Source organism: Pezoporus occidentalis, unplaced genomic scaffold (genome assembly GCF_034315485.1).
Source record: "Pezoporus occidentalis ecotype Australia unplaced genomic scaffold, CSIRO_AGI_Poc_V1 ctg94, whole genome shotgun sequence".
In the NCBI taxonomy this organism is placed as follows: domain Eukaryota; kingdom Metazoa; phylum Chordata; class Aves; order Psittaciformes; family Psittacidae; genus Pezoporus; species Pezoporus occidentalis.
The window spans coordinates 809966-826919 of NW_026916304.1; the positions used below are offsets into that span (position 1 = coordinate 809966).

Genomic DNA, 16954 nt, shown 5'->3' on the forward strand with positions numbered 1-16954 from the left:
AGGACGTGATAAGGTAACAATTATCCTCTGAACTCCTTTCTCTGTCTTCAGAGAATAAAACGCATTAGCAACGTATCCATTTGCTGCCCTGTGGTAGAAAAGAAAAGCAAGCGCGATGGTTGCACCGTGTGCTTTCGGTTCCTGCAGTTGGCTGGTGAGAAGTCAGCTTTGTTCCTGAACGTGCTGCCAGAGACAAAAAGAACAGTTTCTCCAATGCTTTTAAAGAATAATCCTTAAAGACCAGTGAGGAAAAAAATGACTCGAAGAGGTTTGGGATTGCGTATGTGTAGATGGATGTAGAAAAACAGACACTGAGATCTAAATTGTAAATTCAAAATGTGTATTATTGGAATTAAAGTAGGTCTAATGCTTCCCTATATGGTTTTGACTCGGATCAATGAATTCCACCTTTCTAATTTTATGCAACAATTCACAGAACCTGATGCAGGGGAACTGTAGCGGTTTATTCTGTGCAGATAAACACAGAGCAGCAACACTACGAGTATTGTTAGAATCCCCCCCGAGAAGGTGTAAGGTCTTCTCCATCGGCCTGTTAGTGTTTGGAGCCCCGTGTCTGATGACTGGCACAGTGAGGATGCTCTTAGGACAGCTCAATTTGGCTCAAGGAAAACCCAGGAACTAAAATTCACAACACGGTGTGACATTAAAAGCATTATGAACTGTGCAGGTGCAGGGAGGTAGAAGCAGCAAGATCACAGCACAAAAATGGCTTCATTAATTCAAAGAAAGTGTCATTTACCCCCTCCAATTTTGATTTTATTTTTTAATGCTATTTTGATGGGAGAGAAAACAGATTTCTGGTTTACATTAGAAAGAAAAAAATCAACCTAAAGTCAAGAGTTTTCATGAGCAATTTCGATCTGGAATTCACTCCCTTTTCTTCTTCTGTTCCAGGAAGGCGCTGTGTGCGAATCACATACTGCAAATGTTAAAAACTAAACAGAAACCCCTGAAATAACAGAACATTCCGAGAGGGAAAGAGGATATTAAGCTCCAGTTTGTTCAAGTGACATCAAAATATTCTTAATAAATAAAACCATAGACACACTCTTCCTTTGGTTTAGCTTAGATTTTGCTGATATACATAGCTCCGATTTCAATCTCAGCATCATGTGAAGACCCGATCCTGTGCTGTGCTGCACTGACTCTGTGAGAAGCTCACATTTGTAGCTCAAGAAAGTGCTTGTACCATGCTATTTTGCTGAATTCCAGTTTTAAATCACTGCAAACTGATACTGACTTGGTGCCTGTACTCCTGCACTGTCCAGGTTCTCACTGTTAATATTGCCTACAGTTTCCATCAGCTTTGGGTCAGAATCTAGGTACTTTCACTAATGCTATTACAGTTATGCATCATGCATACACCTTAAGTTCAGCACATCGTTATGACCTGTTCATAATCTGTCACATGTAGCTACGGACACAAAGCCTAATGAGGATCAGAATGCCATAGATGATGGTTATGATGCCTGGCAAGCACCTTTATTAACAGCTATACTTCTTTGACATAAACATACAGATATGTACCAGGAAACAGGATCATTCCGTGACTCCACTGAACAGATTACAATGCAAAAATTACTGGTCATATTGCAGTTTGGTGAAGTTCTTTCCATGAGAGTTTTTGATACTCTTGTCTCTAAAGTCCAAAATCTGACTAAAACATAAGCGCACTTCTAACTGCTTTTCTAATGCTACACGCTTGAGCCTGATTTTATTTACAGCTTCCAGCAGCTCTCAGCTGAATTCCTCGTTGCACCACGTAGCTGGAGAAGGCTAACAAACCCCTCTGTGTTCACATGACAACCTTTGTGCAAATGCATCCTTATTCTGTCATCTACTGGCAGCGCGCTTCCCAGTCAGCCGTGTTCTCTGCCAGTCCGGACCAGTTTGCCAATTACACAAGCTGCTTCCCAGACATCAGACAAAAATTCCACGAGACTGCTGTGCGAGCGTACCCTAATTAACCATCAGCTTAATTAGACAATTTACTGTGTAATTAGCAGGCAATTAGTCAACACCTCTCAGATCTTATTGACTGCTGTGACAGCCTTCCTTAGTCTACACATTCCCATACGCTCCCATGACCATGATCCCAGCGCCATTCTGTACAACGGCCACCCTTGCAAGGGAAGGGAAATCATATTGCATAACGGGGGGGGGGAATCAATATATAGCCTGTTCATTTATTGAACTGCCTCCTAGACAAGACTTTCCTTTTTGCTAGCAATAGAAGGTCAGCTGCTAACAAAAAAAAAACACCCAGCTCTAACATTACCTTACGTCTTTTGTCACTTATAATACATTTTAGGATTTGTTTCTTTAACTCACAGTCCCCTGAATTCTCAAAGAAGTTGGGAAAGCAAAAGTTAAAGGGAAAAAAGCATTTGCAAACTTACATATTGTAGGTTTCAGTATATGGCAGAGAACAGTGAAAAGGAACCGAGGCTGCTTTTGAAAGCTCTACGTAGCATTGTAATTAACTGCTACATAGTCTAAAATGCACCAGAAAGTCAAAGGAGATTAAAGTCTCAAAAGTCAATACTTGAAAAGCATTCATCAACGTTAGTGTAAACCAGTGGAAATAGGTTTTTGAAGTAGTATGAAATCCTCCGCACAAACTGAACATTGTATGCCCTTACAACACACAATGTGGGAGGGAACTGGACAGGTAAATAATATCGGAATATGTATATTAAGGGAATATTAAAACTGTGTGTTCATATTTCCTTTGTCTATAGAGCAAAACTTGCATTTGGCAATTCGCTGTGACAAGAGCATCTTGGATAATTCTTAACGTAGTAACTCCAAAGTTAAATTGTCTCCTGCTTCAATTAATCCCAGAAGATTTATTCCCCAAACCCCTCCACTTGCTGACTGAAGGATGGAGTCCCAGAAAGCCACAATCTCTGTTATAGCAAAATACTGAGCTAATCATAAATCTCAAATAATAATAAGAAATGCTATTTAGAATAAACTCACATACATATGTGAGGAACAGGGATTTTAACATAAGAACCTATCAGGGTTTTTAAACATATGGGACTTCATTCTGCTGTTGCAACAACGTCAATCAGGAGGTAAAGCAATTATATCACCATAAGATTCAGAAATCAGATCTTTGCTTTCTTAACTCCTTGTGTGGGCAAATCAGATGTTAACAGTTTCATTTACCAAGTGGGAACTCGAGACCTAAGATAACTGGAGCATTTAGGAGAAGCATGATGCCTTTACACAAAAGCCACACTGGTTTAACTAAAAATACCCTGAAAAATGATTAAGCTAAACCCCTGTAAACCCACATGTGGAAACAGACATCAGTTTAGAACTAGTTCTATCATTTCAGCTTACATCTGCAAACATTTTAACACAAGCTATACCCCACCACATGCACGCCTGACTTGATTTATGGCCAGAATTTGGACAGAGTCAGTCTGGGACCACATTTCTGCAAACAGCTGCAAGGTTGCATGGTCCAACTGGGAATCTTTGGCAATAGCTGTTGCATGACATGCTTCAGCTCTAGTAGGCTTTTCTTGCTGGAGATGGGGAAAAGTGCTCATCCAACACAAGGCTGCACAGTTGAAGCAAGAAACAACTAACCGCTGGGTGCCCAAGGGAGAAGGCACCACGAAGACAAAGAGTCACCTAGACTCCTGCAGAAGCCAACACTTGACCACAGCAATGAATGCAGAGCTCAGTAAAGATGCTGAACTGTGAGAGCAACTGAAGCATAAAGAGCACTTAAACTTTATTCCACTTCATTCTCCCAGTAGAACTGCTGAAGTCTGGATTGAATTGTGGATTTTCTTATCATTAAAATGTAGAAATGAAGAACGAAACTTCAGTGTGAAAATTCTAAATCTCAGAATTACACTTGGCAGTATCTTCCACTGAAGCTGCCTTTGTAGCTAAACTCCTTCCCGACACAAAATCAGTTTGAGGTATTGCCAAGAGTACCAACAACCTTCCAAGGGCACACAAAGCAACTGCAGCAAACGGCATACGAATTTTATTTTACATAAGTATGTTACATATTTGCTGGTTAGAATCCTGTTTATTCAGGATGTGATAATCAAAAACATGGAGTACTTCAAGACCCAGCCCTCAGGAACTGCACATTCTCAGCAGGTTTGGGAAACAAGGCACATAGGCTCTTTTTGTCTCTCTCCTGGTCAATGTTTGCAGCTATTATCAGCAGAATAAGGTAAACCAAGCAAAGGTAGGAAAGAACAAAGCAGCTTCTTCAACATGAAACGAAACAGTGTTCGGGTTTTTAGCCAAGTGGAAAACCTGAATCCATTTTGTTTGACTGGCTATGTTGTGGGAATTACATCTTCTCTTCAGTACTGGTCACTTCCTGAACACCATGTATTACTCTGAGTGGGAATGAACACTCCTACTTTTGGCAGCTCTTTTATAATAGAAAAGTTTGTTTATGTAGTAAAATACTCAATATTGTCATTTTTACATTCTGAGTTTCACTGGAACTGTTTCTCAGTTGTGCCACTCCAAGGGCACAGTGAGTTTCACTAAAATTAGGCAAGGGGTTTTGGACTAAAAACAACCGGTTGACAAGTCTTTTCTATATAAGCTGCCTAAAATATTCAAGCTCCATGTTCATGGTCAAGTTGACACTTTATACATGTTAGTGCACTGCTGCTCTACTGTTTTGAACCACTGGCCCCAGAAGAAAAAGAAATCATCTCTAAATACAGTGTAAAAAGCAAACAGACGAAGGGAAACCAAATCCTTAGGCAACGACGTAATAAGGAACCTGTTGCCTACCAAGCAGCAGTTTTGCACATATATCTAGTTTTACCTTTGATGGCCAACATTGTGTGCATCTTTGAGGCAGATATCTCATTGCTGGCTTAAAGACTCTATGGAACTTATAAGAATAGCTCAAGAAGAATGAGATATGTAAGTTACTGCCAAGTTTGCTCTGCCCCATGAGGGTGAATGGAAGAAAAAGATATACTATGGAAAGCAACTTGCTGATCCTCTGTGATAATCTGTCCTTAAGCACAGAGGAGGTTTACTGACTCAGTGCTCACACCCCTGCATGCCCGATCCCTCTTCATCTTCCACTGATGAGTCGTCACATCGTGCTCCATGCCATGAGATAACAGACATCCCCATGAGAGAATCTCTGTGCTGTGGCTCTCACTGCAGGAGAAACACAGCATTTCTGTGATATTTAATGCTACAGGAAGAGTGGGATTAAACGTTTGCCCAGAGGTTTCATTTTTATCATGAACTTGTGAGAAGTTTTTCATTTCTAAAGTAATAAATACAGTCGCAAAGAGAGAGAGTTTATACAGAGGACTCTTGCTTTAAAAATGCAGTTGTTACCTTCAACATGCAAAGTATTAACTGGTCAAAATACCCAGCCTTACTAATGGTAAAAATAGATTATTACAATAACCCAAACTACAATTGCAAGTTAGCTGGTATCAAGTAGTACACCTGCAACAATTTAAGGAACCCATCTATTTAGTGCAGCTGTGGTACGAAGGGACTTGGCTATTCAATAATGACTTGGTTAAAGCTCTCAATCTTGGGCTCTTTGTCCACTCTGCTTTCACTGTGCTGATCAAGCTGTGCTATAAATCTCCAAGCTGGGATTCCTCCAGGATGAAGAGGTACCAAGCCTCTAAAGCACCAGGTGTAAAGACTGAAGAGAAAGGGTGGTCAAACAGAGTCCTCTCTAGCTACTCAGACAACAATTTTGAAGCTATGAAAGTTATTAGCATTTAAAGAGAGCCTCCAGGCTTCCTTATACTGGGTCAGGGTAAAGCTAAGTAGAGATGAGATCTGTGCCTTAGGTTGCACATTGCTTTTCTTGAGGATAAAGGAGGAAAATCTGTTTTCCTGCCACTTACTCAGATTTGCAGATCCCTTTTTTTCTAGCCAAATAAAACATTTTCTGTATAAGAATATTCAAGTAAAATACAATGTCATAGCTACAGCATTGCAAAAAATAATGATTACATTCTCCTGTATTTCCCTAGGATGGTCTTTTACCTCCCCATTAAACTTTGCTAATTTTAGGCAGTGACCTAAAACCATAAAACTTGGGATGCAATAAGCTGGTATTTCTTATTACAACTTTTTCAGAAAGATGGAACAAAATCAGGTACGTAAGGAACTAAGAACTCTAAACTCAAAAGTCATAATTTTAACATTCATAAAAACAAAAACTCATTTAACTCTCAAGAGTTTTCTGTGCCGAGGAACCCTGTAAAATGCCCATTTTCCTGTTTAAAAAACATAGTTAATACAAGTTGGCTGATGTTATGTAGTAGAAAGGCAAACAGTCCTTTTTATAGCTGACATTAACAATCTGATCATTTGCCTCCCCAAAGAAAGCCCATACAGCTTTCACACAGACCACACAATAAAGAATAGTAATATTCCTGTTTACTGAGATATCAACTGGCATTTCGTTGCCAGTCAGTGGTCTATCTTTGCTACCATGTGCTAGACCTCAATCCGGCATCTACAAATGTCAAGAGTATATAAAAAAAGAAATTATAGGATGGAAATCAAAAGCATGTTCTAAATTCTTTACCCCCCCCCCCCCCCCAAGTTCACCTACAACAGATTTGCTGCAGAAATCAGTCCAATATTCAGCTGTCAATCTTGAGAAACAATGAGGGAGCGATGCTGTCACTAGGACAGGATAATAACATTTCAAGCAGATGTTCAGGCGGGGCTCTAATTCTCCCTGAACTCCCTTGGTAAGCATTTAATTTCTTTATCATATGCAAGCGAGGCAAATTGTAGTTCATCAAAACTGTATTGTGAAATATTAATATTTCATATTATAGCAAAACTCCATAGAATAACCTTTGTCATATTAAGAACATCAGAACTCCAAATGTCATGGTGCTGCATTTTAATGCAGCTTAAATATCTTTTTTGGCTTGGCACCATAAATTATAACCAGTTTAATCTAAATTACTGTGCTGTAATATCATACAAAAATATACATTTTGGTAATACAGGTTCACTTCTGTGAAATACCAATGTTATGGAAAACAACATGTCATTGTACCAGGGTGGTTTTTTACCACCTTCAATTACAAAGCGAGGTGCACACACTGCAAATGTACAGAGAGAGAACTAGTTGGAGCCTAAATACGTGTATTGCAGTAACAACACATAGAAATGTGATATACCCTGGATAAAACCATTAATTCTCTGCCAGCAAATGTTTTAACTTAGAAAGGGTTCTGAAAATATGTTGTAAAATCTACATCAGTGAATTGCATAAACACATATTATGACTAGAAAGTTTTCTCCGCTACGGTATAGCTCAGATTTAATCTAGTTTTAATTGTAGCTTTGTTTTTAAAACCATCCTTGCAGCTTGCTCCATCTATAATGAAAAAAATAAGAGTAAAGATTAAAAATTAAGTTAGTCTGCGTGGTGATTTCCGCTGCTCCTCATAATAGAGGCAACTGTTTCCACATTATTGAAAGCGACAGCGTCACAAATCAATGCATGTCACAACAGAATAAAGACAGACGTGTCTGATTAATCAGAATTACATTTTGGAAGTGAAGGAAGCATCTAAAACGCAAAGAAAACATTTCTGCTCCCCCAGTTGTTGGGTTTCTCTCCTCTTTCTAAGCAGCCCATGCAATGCAGTGAGAGAACAACAAAGCCTGAATTCAGCTGATAACCCCCCCCCAGTTCTGCTCTAAACTTCTCACCGCGGTAGCAGGTATGGAATGGAGACGCGCACACTTCATACAGCCTCTGACTTCTTTTGATACTACGCTTGTACAACCTTTCTGATGACAGGTTTTAATGCAAATTCTGTGTACTAAACAATACTCACTAATATGCTCTAAGTGAATCAACCAGCTCAGTGCAACACTTCAACTAAAAAACTCCCATTTGCAGTCATTTAATTAATGCAGGATCTCTCATTCCACAGATTGGTTTCTGTTCACCTAAGCGCTAAAAGAGGTTATAATTGGGATTCATTTATTGTGGGCTCCATGATATGCAGCTCCCCCATTTTCCTGTGATATAGGGCTCCCCAAATTTCCCTTCAAAAGCTTGCCAACAGAACTTACAAGTAAGACATTGCAGCAGAGTTATCATCTGAATAAGACAGAAATACTACTTCAACCAACAGAGCAATGAGCTATTGATTCTGCAGTCAAAAACAGAAGACATGAATGCAGGAAAAAGTGTGTGTGTGAAGGGACATTTTTATTCTGCTACCAGTTTTCTTTCCCAGTGACAGTTCACTTTAAAAGCAGTTATTCTCATTGCTGGCAGAAATCAGATCTATTCGATAGTGAAGCAGCTGCGCAAATGCATTTAATTTGGTAAGTAAAATTCCAGAAGTCACTACTCCCCCTCACAAGATACCCACAGACACATATATATCCTGTGAGGGTGGTGGGACACTGGCACAGGGTGCCCAGAGAAGCTGTGTCTGCCCCATACCTGGCAGTGTTCAAGGCCAGGTTGGACACAGGGGCTTGGAGCAACCTGCTCTAGTGTGAGGTGTCCCTGCCCATGGCAGGGGGTTGGAACTGGGTTGATCTTAAGGTCCTTTCCAACCCAAACCATTCTATGATATACAGCACACTCTAATGCATATTTGTATTACACAGTTATATCCAGTACCTTCTAATATATGCAGGGTGCAGTACACTTACAGACAGAAATACTCTGAAGGAATTTCAGCTCTTATCAGCTTTATTTCTGTTTCAACAACAGTACAGTAGTATGCAAAGAACAAACTTCTGCTGAATCACTCGGAGCTGAAATCCTCACCCTACAAACAGAAAATGCTACACAGGTTGTCATGAAGGCAATTATGCAGCAAAGCATGTGGGTGTTTGTAAAGGGAGCGAGCACAGCACGAAACAGTGCTGCGCTAACTCCCTCTGTGGCAACATGCGATGCTTTCAAGGTGAGGCCAAGACTGATGAGAGTTGGGAAGACTAGGGGAGTAAATTATGGTCCAGGGGCTAGAACTGCAGCCCTGTTATCCAACATATCCCCTGTACAAGAAGATATGGCTTCAGGGATCCCTAGCCTAGCATCCTAGAGGAGTTTTCTAGGTGTGCTATAAGAGGGAAAAGGAGAAGAGGTTCCTGCAAAATAAATCCCCTGTCTTATGAGAATGACAGCTCTCCAGACTGAGTCCATTTTTATTTCTGTCCTTGGATATCCTTCTTCCATGATTTATCCTGCTTTTTTCTCCAGTCTTATTCCATTACACAGCAGTTGATGCATGGAAATCTAAGGTTAGGCTGCATATGCTTTTCACTAGCTGTATGTCTATGAAATTTAGCCTGCATCAGTCACTTTTGCTAAAGTGCCAAAGGATACCCGTGGTCAATAGGGAAGTCATTGGTTTTCCTATCAGTGACCGAACACAGTCGTGAATTCAGGAATTGGCTCTGGAAAATGGAGCATTTCTCCTGCTGCTAAGCTCCCCATTGCCACACAGGGAGTTTACACTTGGACTTTATTGCAAATAAGAAGGAAGCCCACCAGTTAAACCTAAGCAGAACAGATAAAATGCGGAGACAAGAAGGATGAACACAGAATCCTGCTTGTATCACACAGATCAAGGCTGAAGTGGAAGAGCTTTGGCTGCCAAAACCTGTGTCTAACGAGCTCCCGTCCTCCCAGAGCTCCTGGGAATTGCTCTGTGTGGGGAGCAGCTCTGCCTCCTCCCACTGATTCCATAGGCTTAGAGCAGGAATTCTTTGTTCCTGGTCCTGCTACACCATTAGCTGCGACTAGCTGAGCAGGACAGCCCAGTGTGAATCCTCTACTTCCATGGGTACCACAGCCCAAGAGTGCATTCTACTCCCTGCTGAACAAGATTTATGTCCAAATAACCAGAAGCAGAAGAACTGCTGAACCTCATTAAGCTTTTCATCCCATTTGAAATGCTTATTTTTGCAGCATTAATCAAACACTACTACTCTAAATAAAAGCAATTTGATGTCTGCAGCACCTCCCAGGTGAGCATCTCAGATCATGTCACAAATACTAAGGCCTAACACCGGGGGGAAGTCTACTACTGGCAAGAATACAACAGTGGAAAAAGCAGGTAGTACCTGGGTGGACACAGTCCTTCTGCACACAGCAATATGGGATGCAAGAGTTTAGGTATCAAAGAGTACTGCCTCTGACTAGACTTCAGAGGGAAGCTTGGATAGAAATCATGGAATCATAGAATGGTTTGGGTTGGAAAGGCCCTTAAGATCACCCAGTTCCAACCCCCTGCCATGGGCAGGGATCCCTGGACTAGAATTCATCCAAAGCACTTCTCTGAACTGTATCTACTTAAAATAAATACTACCTGCAATATTTTGCATCTTATTGCAACAAATATATATATAAACCTATTTTATAACCACTTAAGATACTTGCTTTTAGCAATCCCCTCCCCTGAAAGATCTCCATCGAGTCACACCTCCAGAGCATGGCGTTCAGTGAAACACCATGCAGTCGCCATCTGAGAAGTGACTCAGAGTCTGCTGCTTACTAGAGTACCAGCATCACTTCCTACAACATGCATGTCTTTCCTCCTGGACTCCCACCCAAGCTGGAACTCAGCCAGTGCCTGTTTCACTCTTGAGATATACAGTACCCAACGTGCAGTCTGGCAGGACTGCGAGTATACCAGCAATAAACCTGATAAATAAATAAATCTCAGCACTTGCTATGAGTCGCCTTTAGCCTGGGCACTGCACAATCACAGCTGATGGTATGTTATACACATAAGTCAGCTCTAAGCATAGTTCCATGACATCTATGTCCTTGAAGAGTGTTTCAATAAGAAACCCTATGCAGTAAGATTGGAATCTCCTTTGCTATTCAGAGGACATTTACTTCCTCAGGGCTACTTCAGGTGTGGCAGCAGAAGCCAGTCTGACATAGTTTACAGTATGCTGTAGTCATACAGTGCTTTCTTCTTAGATCTTCCCCATATTATAGGGCCACCTCCTACACTTCATTCACTTATGGTACTTTCTGTCATAAAGGTGGCAGAATAACAAACCCACCTTTGCTCTTCTGCTAAGGTCTCCATCCATCAGTATGCTTTTACATCCCATCTCTGAACCACGCATAAAAGCCCCTTGTTTCCAAATTCATCTCAAAAGCTCTCTTCAGCCCACACTACTGTTAACACTGGTTGACAAACTACCATTACTTGGACTGTTACTCAGTCCCAAGGACTTACCTTTGATCCTCATCCTCCCTCCACAAGTCAAACTCTATCTGCCTTTCAGCCCAAATCCTGTTTCTTTTCTCTGCAACACATTTATCAACACTGTTCTTTTGTTTCATTGTCTGAACGTTTTGCTCAGTCTCACGTTGCCAGTTTGAATGTAGCAACACAAAACCCATCCTGAATGTAATTCTCAAACAAGTAATTACACATTTTAAATCTACACAAAATGCTTTCTTTTAGGTGCCACGCTGAGCAAGAGCCTTAAAGACTTAAAACTAACCCCCTTCCTCTTCCACTACGTTACTGAAGGTTTATGTAATACAAACACAGCACAACTACTCTTCCCTTCATAGACTTGTTTTACGTTGTCTCCATCTTTCTCTTCTACAACCCACCCAGCCTCAAACTTACACCCACATCATCACATTGCAACTGCAACTCGATTTCAATGGCTTATCTTGGCAGTCCTTGGCACAGAAGCCGCCTTTCATGAGCTGTGTGATAAAGCTGTTACTCATTCCCTTTGCATTCTGATCCCTCACAGAAAACACTTGCACTGCAATATTTAAAAGAGAAAGAACTATTATCCTAACTAGCTGGCTAATATTAAAAGGTTGGGGAATAAATATGAAGAAACTAATGGCAAACAAAACCAGAAATCATGTCATCTTTACAGTGCACTGCTGGAACCTCCCAGACAAGTTGACTTATACAATGTACCATACCCTTCCCTCCTATCTTTATACTAGATAAATAGTATAAATAGCATAAATATAATAGTATAAATACTGGACATACTGTATAAATGCTATAAATATAATAGTATAAATACTAGATAAAGACTATAAATAGTATAAATACTAGATATATACTATAACAGCATAAATACCAGATAACTAGCATAAATATAATAGTATAAATACTAGATAACTAGTATAGTATAAATGTATATTTAATGGTGCCATTCCCAAAAGATTCAGCTATTTCAAACCTACAACGAAATGGTTACATGCTAAATATACCTTTAAATAGCTCCTTACCTTATCCAGGGAGAATGTTTTAGTGACAGCAAAGCCCCATCCAGCTTCAAAAGCTCTTCGAATCATTGAAGAACTAGTAGTAGGGGTTGCACTGGCAAGGCCAAAAGGATTTGGAAACTTCAGTCCAGCCATCTCTACACTGATGTCTACCAAGTCGATAGGAGTATAGAAGAGCGGTAGTTCTGGAACAGCAGAAACTGCAACACCATGTAAGGACTGTAAAAAAAAACAACCAAAGGGAAATCACAGAAATGTCTGCTGATTCATTTTTATATCATTTATTATTAACCCTGTTAAGGGAATAATTCCCATATAATAACCAAAAGTGTAAGTATTCTGTGTTTAGACTTGCAAATCAACAACACATGCAATCACTCGCATACGTAGTATGTTCTGTCCAAACAGCATTTATTCTGAAACCCTATGCCAGGCTGGAAAGAACTGAGTAATAAACACAGTGCAACAGTTCATTTATATCCCCATACAAACAGGGGTATACACACACCTTTTCTAGTTTTATTCCCAGGTGCTCATTGACAAAGAATGTGAAACCCAAGGACAGGTATCCATGTGCAGGATATTCAACCCAAACTCAGTGTATTTCAAATTCCTACTTACAGATTTTATCCAGCCTCCACAATGGGACACAGATCAATAGATGCAAAACTACTATGGTTTTAATATTTAATTGTATCAAGAAGAATAATTTAATGGTGACAAAAATTAAGGCTCTGCTTTGGGATCAAAGAACATCATCTACACCTTATGGCTGCGACACTGCAGACACTTGTATTTTCATTTTAAAGACAGCCTTTTCTCTGGAGAGTCAGTGGAAAGTTTTCCACGGAAATGGTGCATCTAAAACTGGAGAAACTGTAGAGAGAACATCTTTTCCCATGCACAAATCCCAAAGAGCATCCCAATCCGGCCACAGCAGATACAGTGAATCTCATTGCTCACTCAGACAGATGACTTGATAAAACTACAAAGGAATCAAGCAGGAATCTCTAACACAGAGAAGCCCTGCACAGTCTGTTCTTAGTAAGTCCCAACAGAAGATCACAGCCTTAGAGGGAGAGTTTATTCTATCCTTAAAATGAAGGTTTCTTCAGCAGGGCAAAAAACAAACCCCATGACTGGAGGTGTGGAGAAGGTTTTCTGTAACAGAGTAAAAACCCCAGCCCTTACAAACAGCCCCTTTATAGGTTGTTTTCTTTTTGTTTTTAAAAGGAACTTACCCCATTTTTACCTATGACAACTAAAAACCATGGATGGGATGAACGCTTTTTGTTTGTTATAGTGCCTTTTCCTTCCTAGGCTGGTTCAAAACCCCAGAGTTCACTCATCTATTTTGGTTTGGGACTGCCTGGATTCACGGCTCAGATTCCAACCCCAAGTCTTTGATTCAGGGATGATACATTGGGGGTGGCAATAACAATTTTCTGACAGCTTAATAGCACTGAAAGTCCTGGGACTGTCCAGCCTGGATGATGGTATTGTTAATGGTGGACATGGAGAAAAGTTAATTTGTAAAGATCACCTAAATACCTCCAGCATCCTGACCTCACCCAGCTGATATTCCTCTCTCCTTTTGGCCAATTCCACTCTACATGCACATGTGAGCAATGAACCCGACTGCCCATTTGGAAAGCAGTTATTTCCTCTCCAGAATTGTTCAAATGCTCTCTCTGAAGACATTTCAGTCTGCGGATTGCTCACAAACTATTCCATGCTTATATAGCTGTAAACTCCTATAATGGTTGGACTTGATGATCTTAAAGGTCTTCTCCAACCTAGCTGGTTCTATGATTCTATAGAGCGATTAAGTGCTTCATATACAGCTTAAGTTACATCATACTGCTTCTTTTCCCAAGGAGGACAATTTAATCTCTACAAGTTACTTACAATGAGTGTTGCTTGAAAGTGATCCTTAACTAGAGAACCCAGATAAGCTTTCCGTGATCAAACAGAAAACAAACCCACTTATGACCAGGTGGTCAAATACACCCATGCAAAAATTGCCCTTGCCTCATGCATACCATCACATGCAAACTAGTGAGAAGCCACTTCCCAAACCATATGCAAAGAGACCTCTTCTTCCTGCCAGACTTCCCTGCCAAAGAGCAATACAACAATTCCATCCAGACCATTCCAGCATCACAAGATGTGCTACATGTTTGTTAACATGAGGTGACCCATGAAGGTGGCAGAGGGAGGGTTAAAAATGCTTCAATGGAATAAACCAAGCCTCTAAAAACACCCAAGGGGCAGGATGCAGCTGACAGCTCAGTAGCCAGTGGCTATACATCCTTGCAGATTTATCTCCCACCTTCCTATCACTTCCCTTTTTTGCTCTATTTATGGGGGTTTTGCTGTTTTTTCCTTTCAGCACAATAAAAGCTTATAAAAGAAATAAATTTACTGAGCCCTGATGGGTTGTTTTCTACAAAGCAAAAGTTTTGGCAAACGAAAATGTTTTATAGCTTCCTGAAATCATCTTTATAATGAAGGATTTCCCTGACATTGCACAAACAAATACGAAAAGAAAGCCTGCAGGCAAAGGTTTAGTTATAGTAACTCTTCCCTTGATTTTTAAGAATGGAGGACACAAAGTAAGCCCATTCTTCCTCTAATTTGATTCCAACCAGCTGAGCTAACAACACTGCACGTATGCATTGTTCCAGTCACAGCAATTCTTTGGCTACTGGAATAGGGTGGTGAAAAATCCCAATATGCTGCATGCATTGGCCCTACCTTACTCAAACCAGGATCTGCCTAGAGGCAAAAGCAGCAGAGTCTGTAGTGCAGGGCTGAGAGACAGGAACTCAGCTTTAGAACTGATGCCATTTGTGACATTCATTTCCTTTAGATGGAGAGGATTCGTAACCAAAGCGATCTGGTCTAACTCCATTTTCAGGCCTTTAATAAAGATAGACTGTGCAAGTGAGTAGTTGTATTACTGTTATTTTTCACAGAGAGCCTTCTCTACAGATATTACTACCTGGAAGAGTTTTCCTGAACACTTTTGTCTCGTTCCTGCTTTCTCTATTTTTAAGCCTGCTATTAAAACTTCTCTTTTCTCCCTTGCATGTTTTTCTTCTATCCTCTCTCCGATTACCCATTATTTAACTTAGTTAAATAAGTTTAAACTCTGTTAAATATGTTTCTGTTAGATCATACAACCTCAAATGTTGGAAGGGATGCCTGGGGACCAGCTAGACCATCACCCTTGCTTGAAGCAGGGTCAACTACAGCAGGTAGCTCAGGGCTCTGTCCAGTGAGCAGAGATTCTCTAAGCTCTTTCCTGGCATTCTGCTTCTGGAAAAGACATATATCTTACTCAGTGGTAAGCAACTAAAATACCAGCTTTCCTGTACTTGCATTTAGTCCACTCTGTTTTGCAGGAGGTACTTTGTTACCCATCTCCATGCTAGTGGTTTCATACGCTGTTCCAGCTAAACAAAGCTGTTCTTTGGTTATCCTGAAAGGAAGCAGACACCATAACTAACAGCTTCAAAGACATGCTTCCAGGGAGCCACCCATCTCCAGTATTGACTATGAAATAATGTACATTCATGTATGCTCAAGGAATATAGGAGAATAGTCAACCCTCAGAAAAGAATCAACAACTGTACTCTTCAGATATAAAAGCCTATATATTTTTGACAACATAAAGAAAAAAATAGCAAATAGACAATGCTGCTTCAAAAGAACACTGTGATGTGCTCAAAACTCACACTGAATAGCATCTTAGTGTAGTTCAATTTATACCAGTCAGGATCCAGCTCTCTATTCTTTAAGGGTATCATGTACGTTTCAGGATAGGGAGAATATAAAGAAAGCTGCCCACACGGGGGAGATAACAGATTTAAATAAAAGAAAACTTCTTGTGAACCAGAGAGGAAAAGTCCCTTTTTAAGAGGGATTTTAATGACAAGATGGCAGCCTCACTGCCACTTATGGGAAAACACCCCCAAGTAAGTGTTTGAATAGAGGCAGAGTGAAGCATTGACGCTGGTGCAGTGGTCCAGCAAGAAAATACTGGGAGAAACTCAATGCAAGAGCTGTCTTTGATGTCAAGGCAGGCACAGAAAATTAGAAGTTAGTCCTGCACTAATTGTGAATTACGCTTAATAGGACCATTATATTATTAAATCCCATTTACTGATCAAAAAGAAATGACTGGTAACTGAGGCATAGAAGAGAACAGCCTATATTGCTTCTGCACAGGATCATGAAGTCACTGTCAGGCAAAAGTGAGGGCCATTATAATCCCCAACCTAAATAAATCACCAAGATTATTTCACAGACATATTTATGACATTCACAGAATAACACAAAAGGTTCAATCCTACAAATACATGGTGGCGTCAATCGGGCTGGTTCTATTTGGATCTCTAATGACCTGCAAAGTATGGTTCTAGGAACACTGACTATTTTCTAGTAGATTCTACCACAACTTTTCTTAGGGTTTGATTGGTCATGTTAATAGAAACTAAGCTGACACAGGTGCTGCTGAGGTGAATCCATGCTTCATATTGCAGGAGGACTATGTTAAGGCAGGAGGCATTTAGGCAACTAATGATGGAGAGTTTCCAGCATAAGAGCAGCCAAGAAGCTTCTGTAAATAACTCCCAGTTTTGAACATATGGCATTGCTGCTGGAGAG

At 40.3% G+C, this 16954-nt stretch overlaps 1 protein-coding gene across 2 annotated transcripts in view; it reads right to left on the reverse strand.

Moving 5' to 3' along the window:
- The window catches only part of DPYD (dihydropyrimidine dehydrogenase), a 357309-nt gene that overhangs the window by 155043 nt on the left and 185312 nt on the right, over positions 1-16954 (reverse strand). For both annotated transcript variants that reach the window (XM_062606149.1, XM_062606148.1), the window contains exon 13: positions 12287-12502. In XM_062606149.1, the coding sequence (XP_062462133.1) occupies positions 12287-12502 (216 nt within the window). The remainder of the gene's footprint in view (positions 1-12286; positions 12503-16954) is intronic.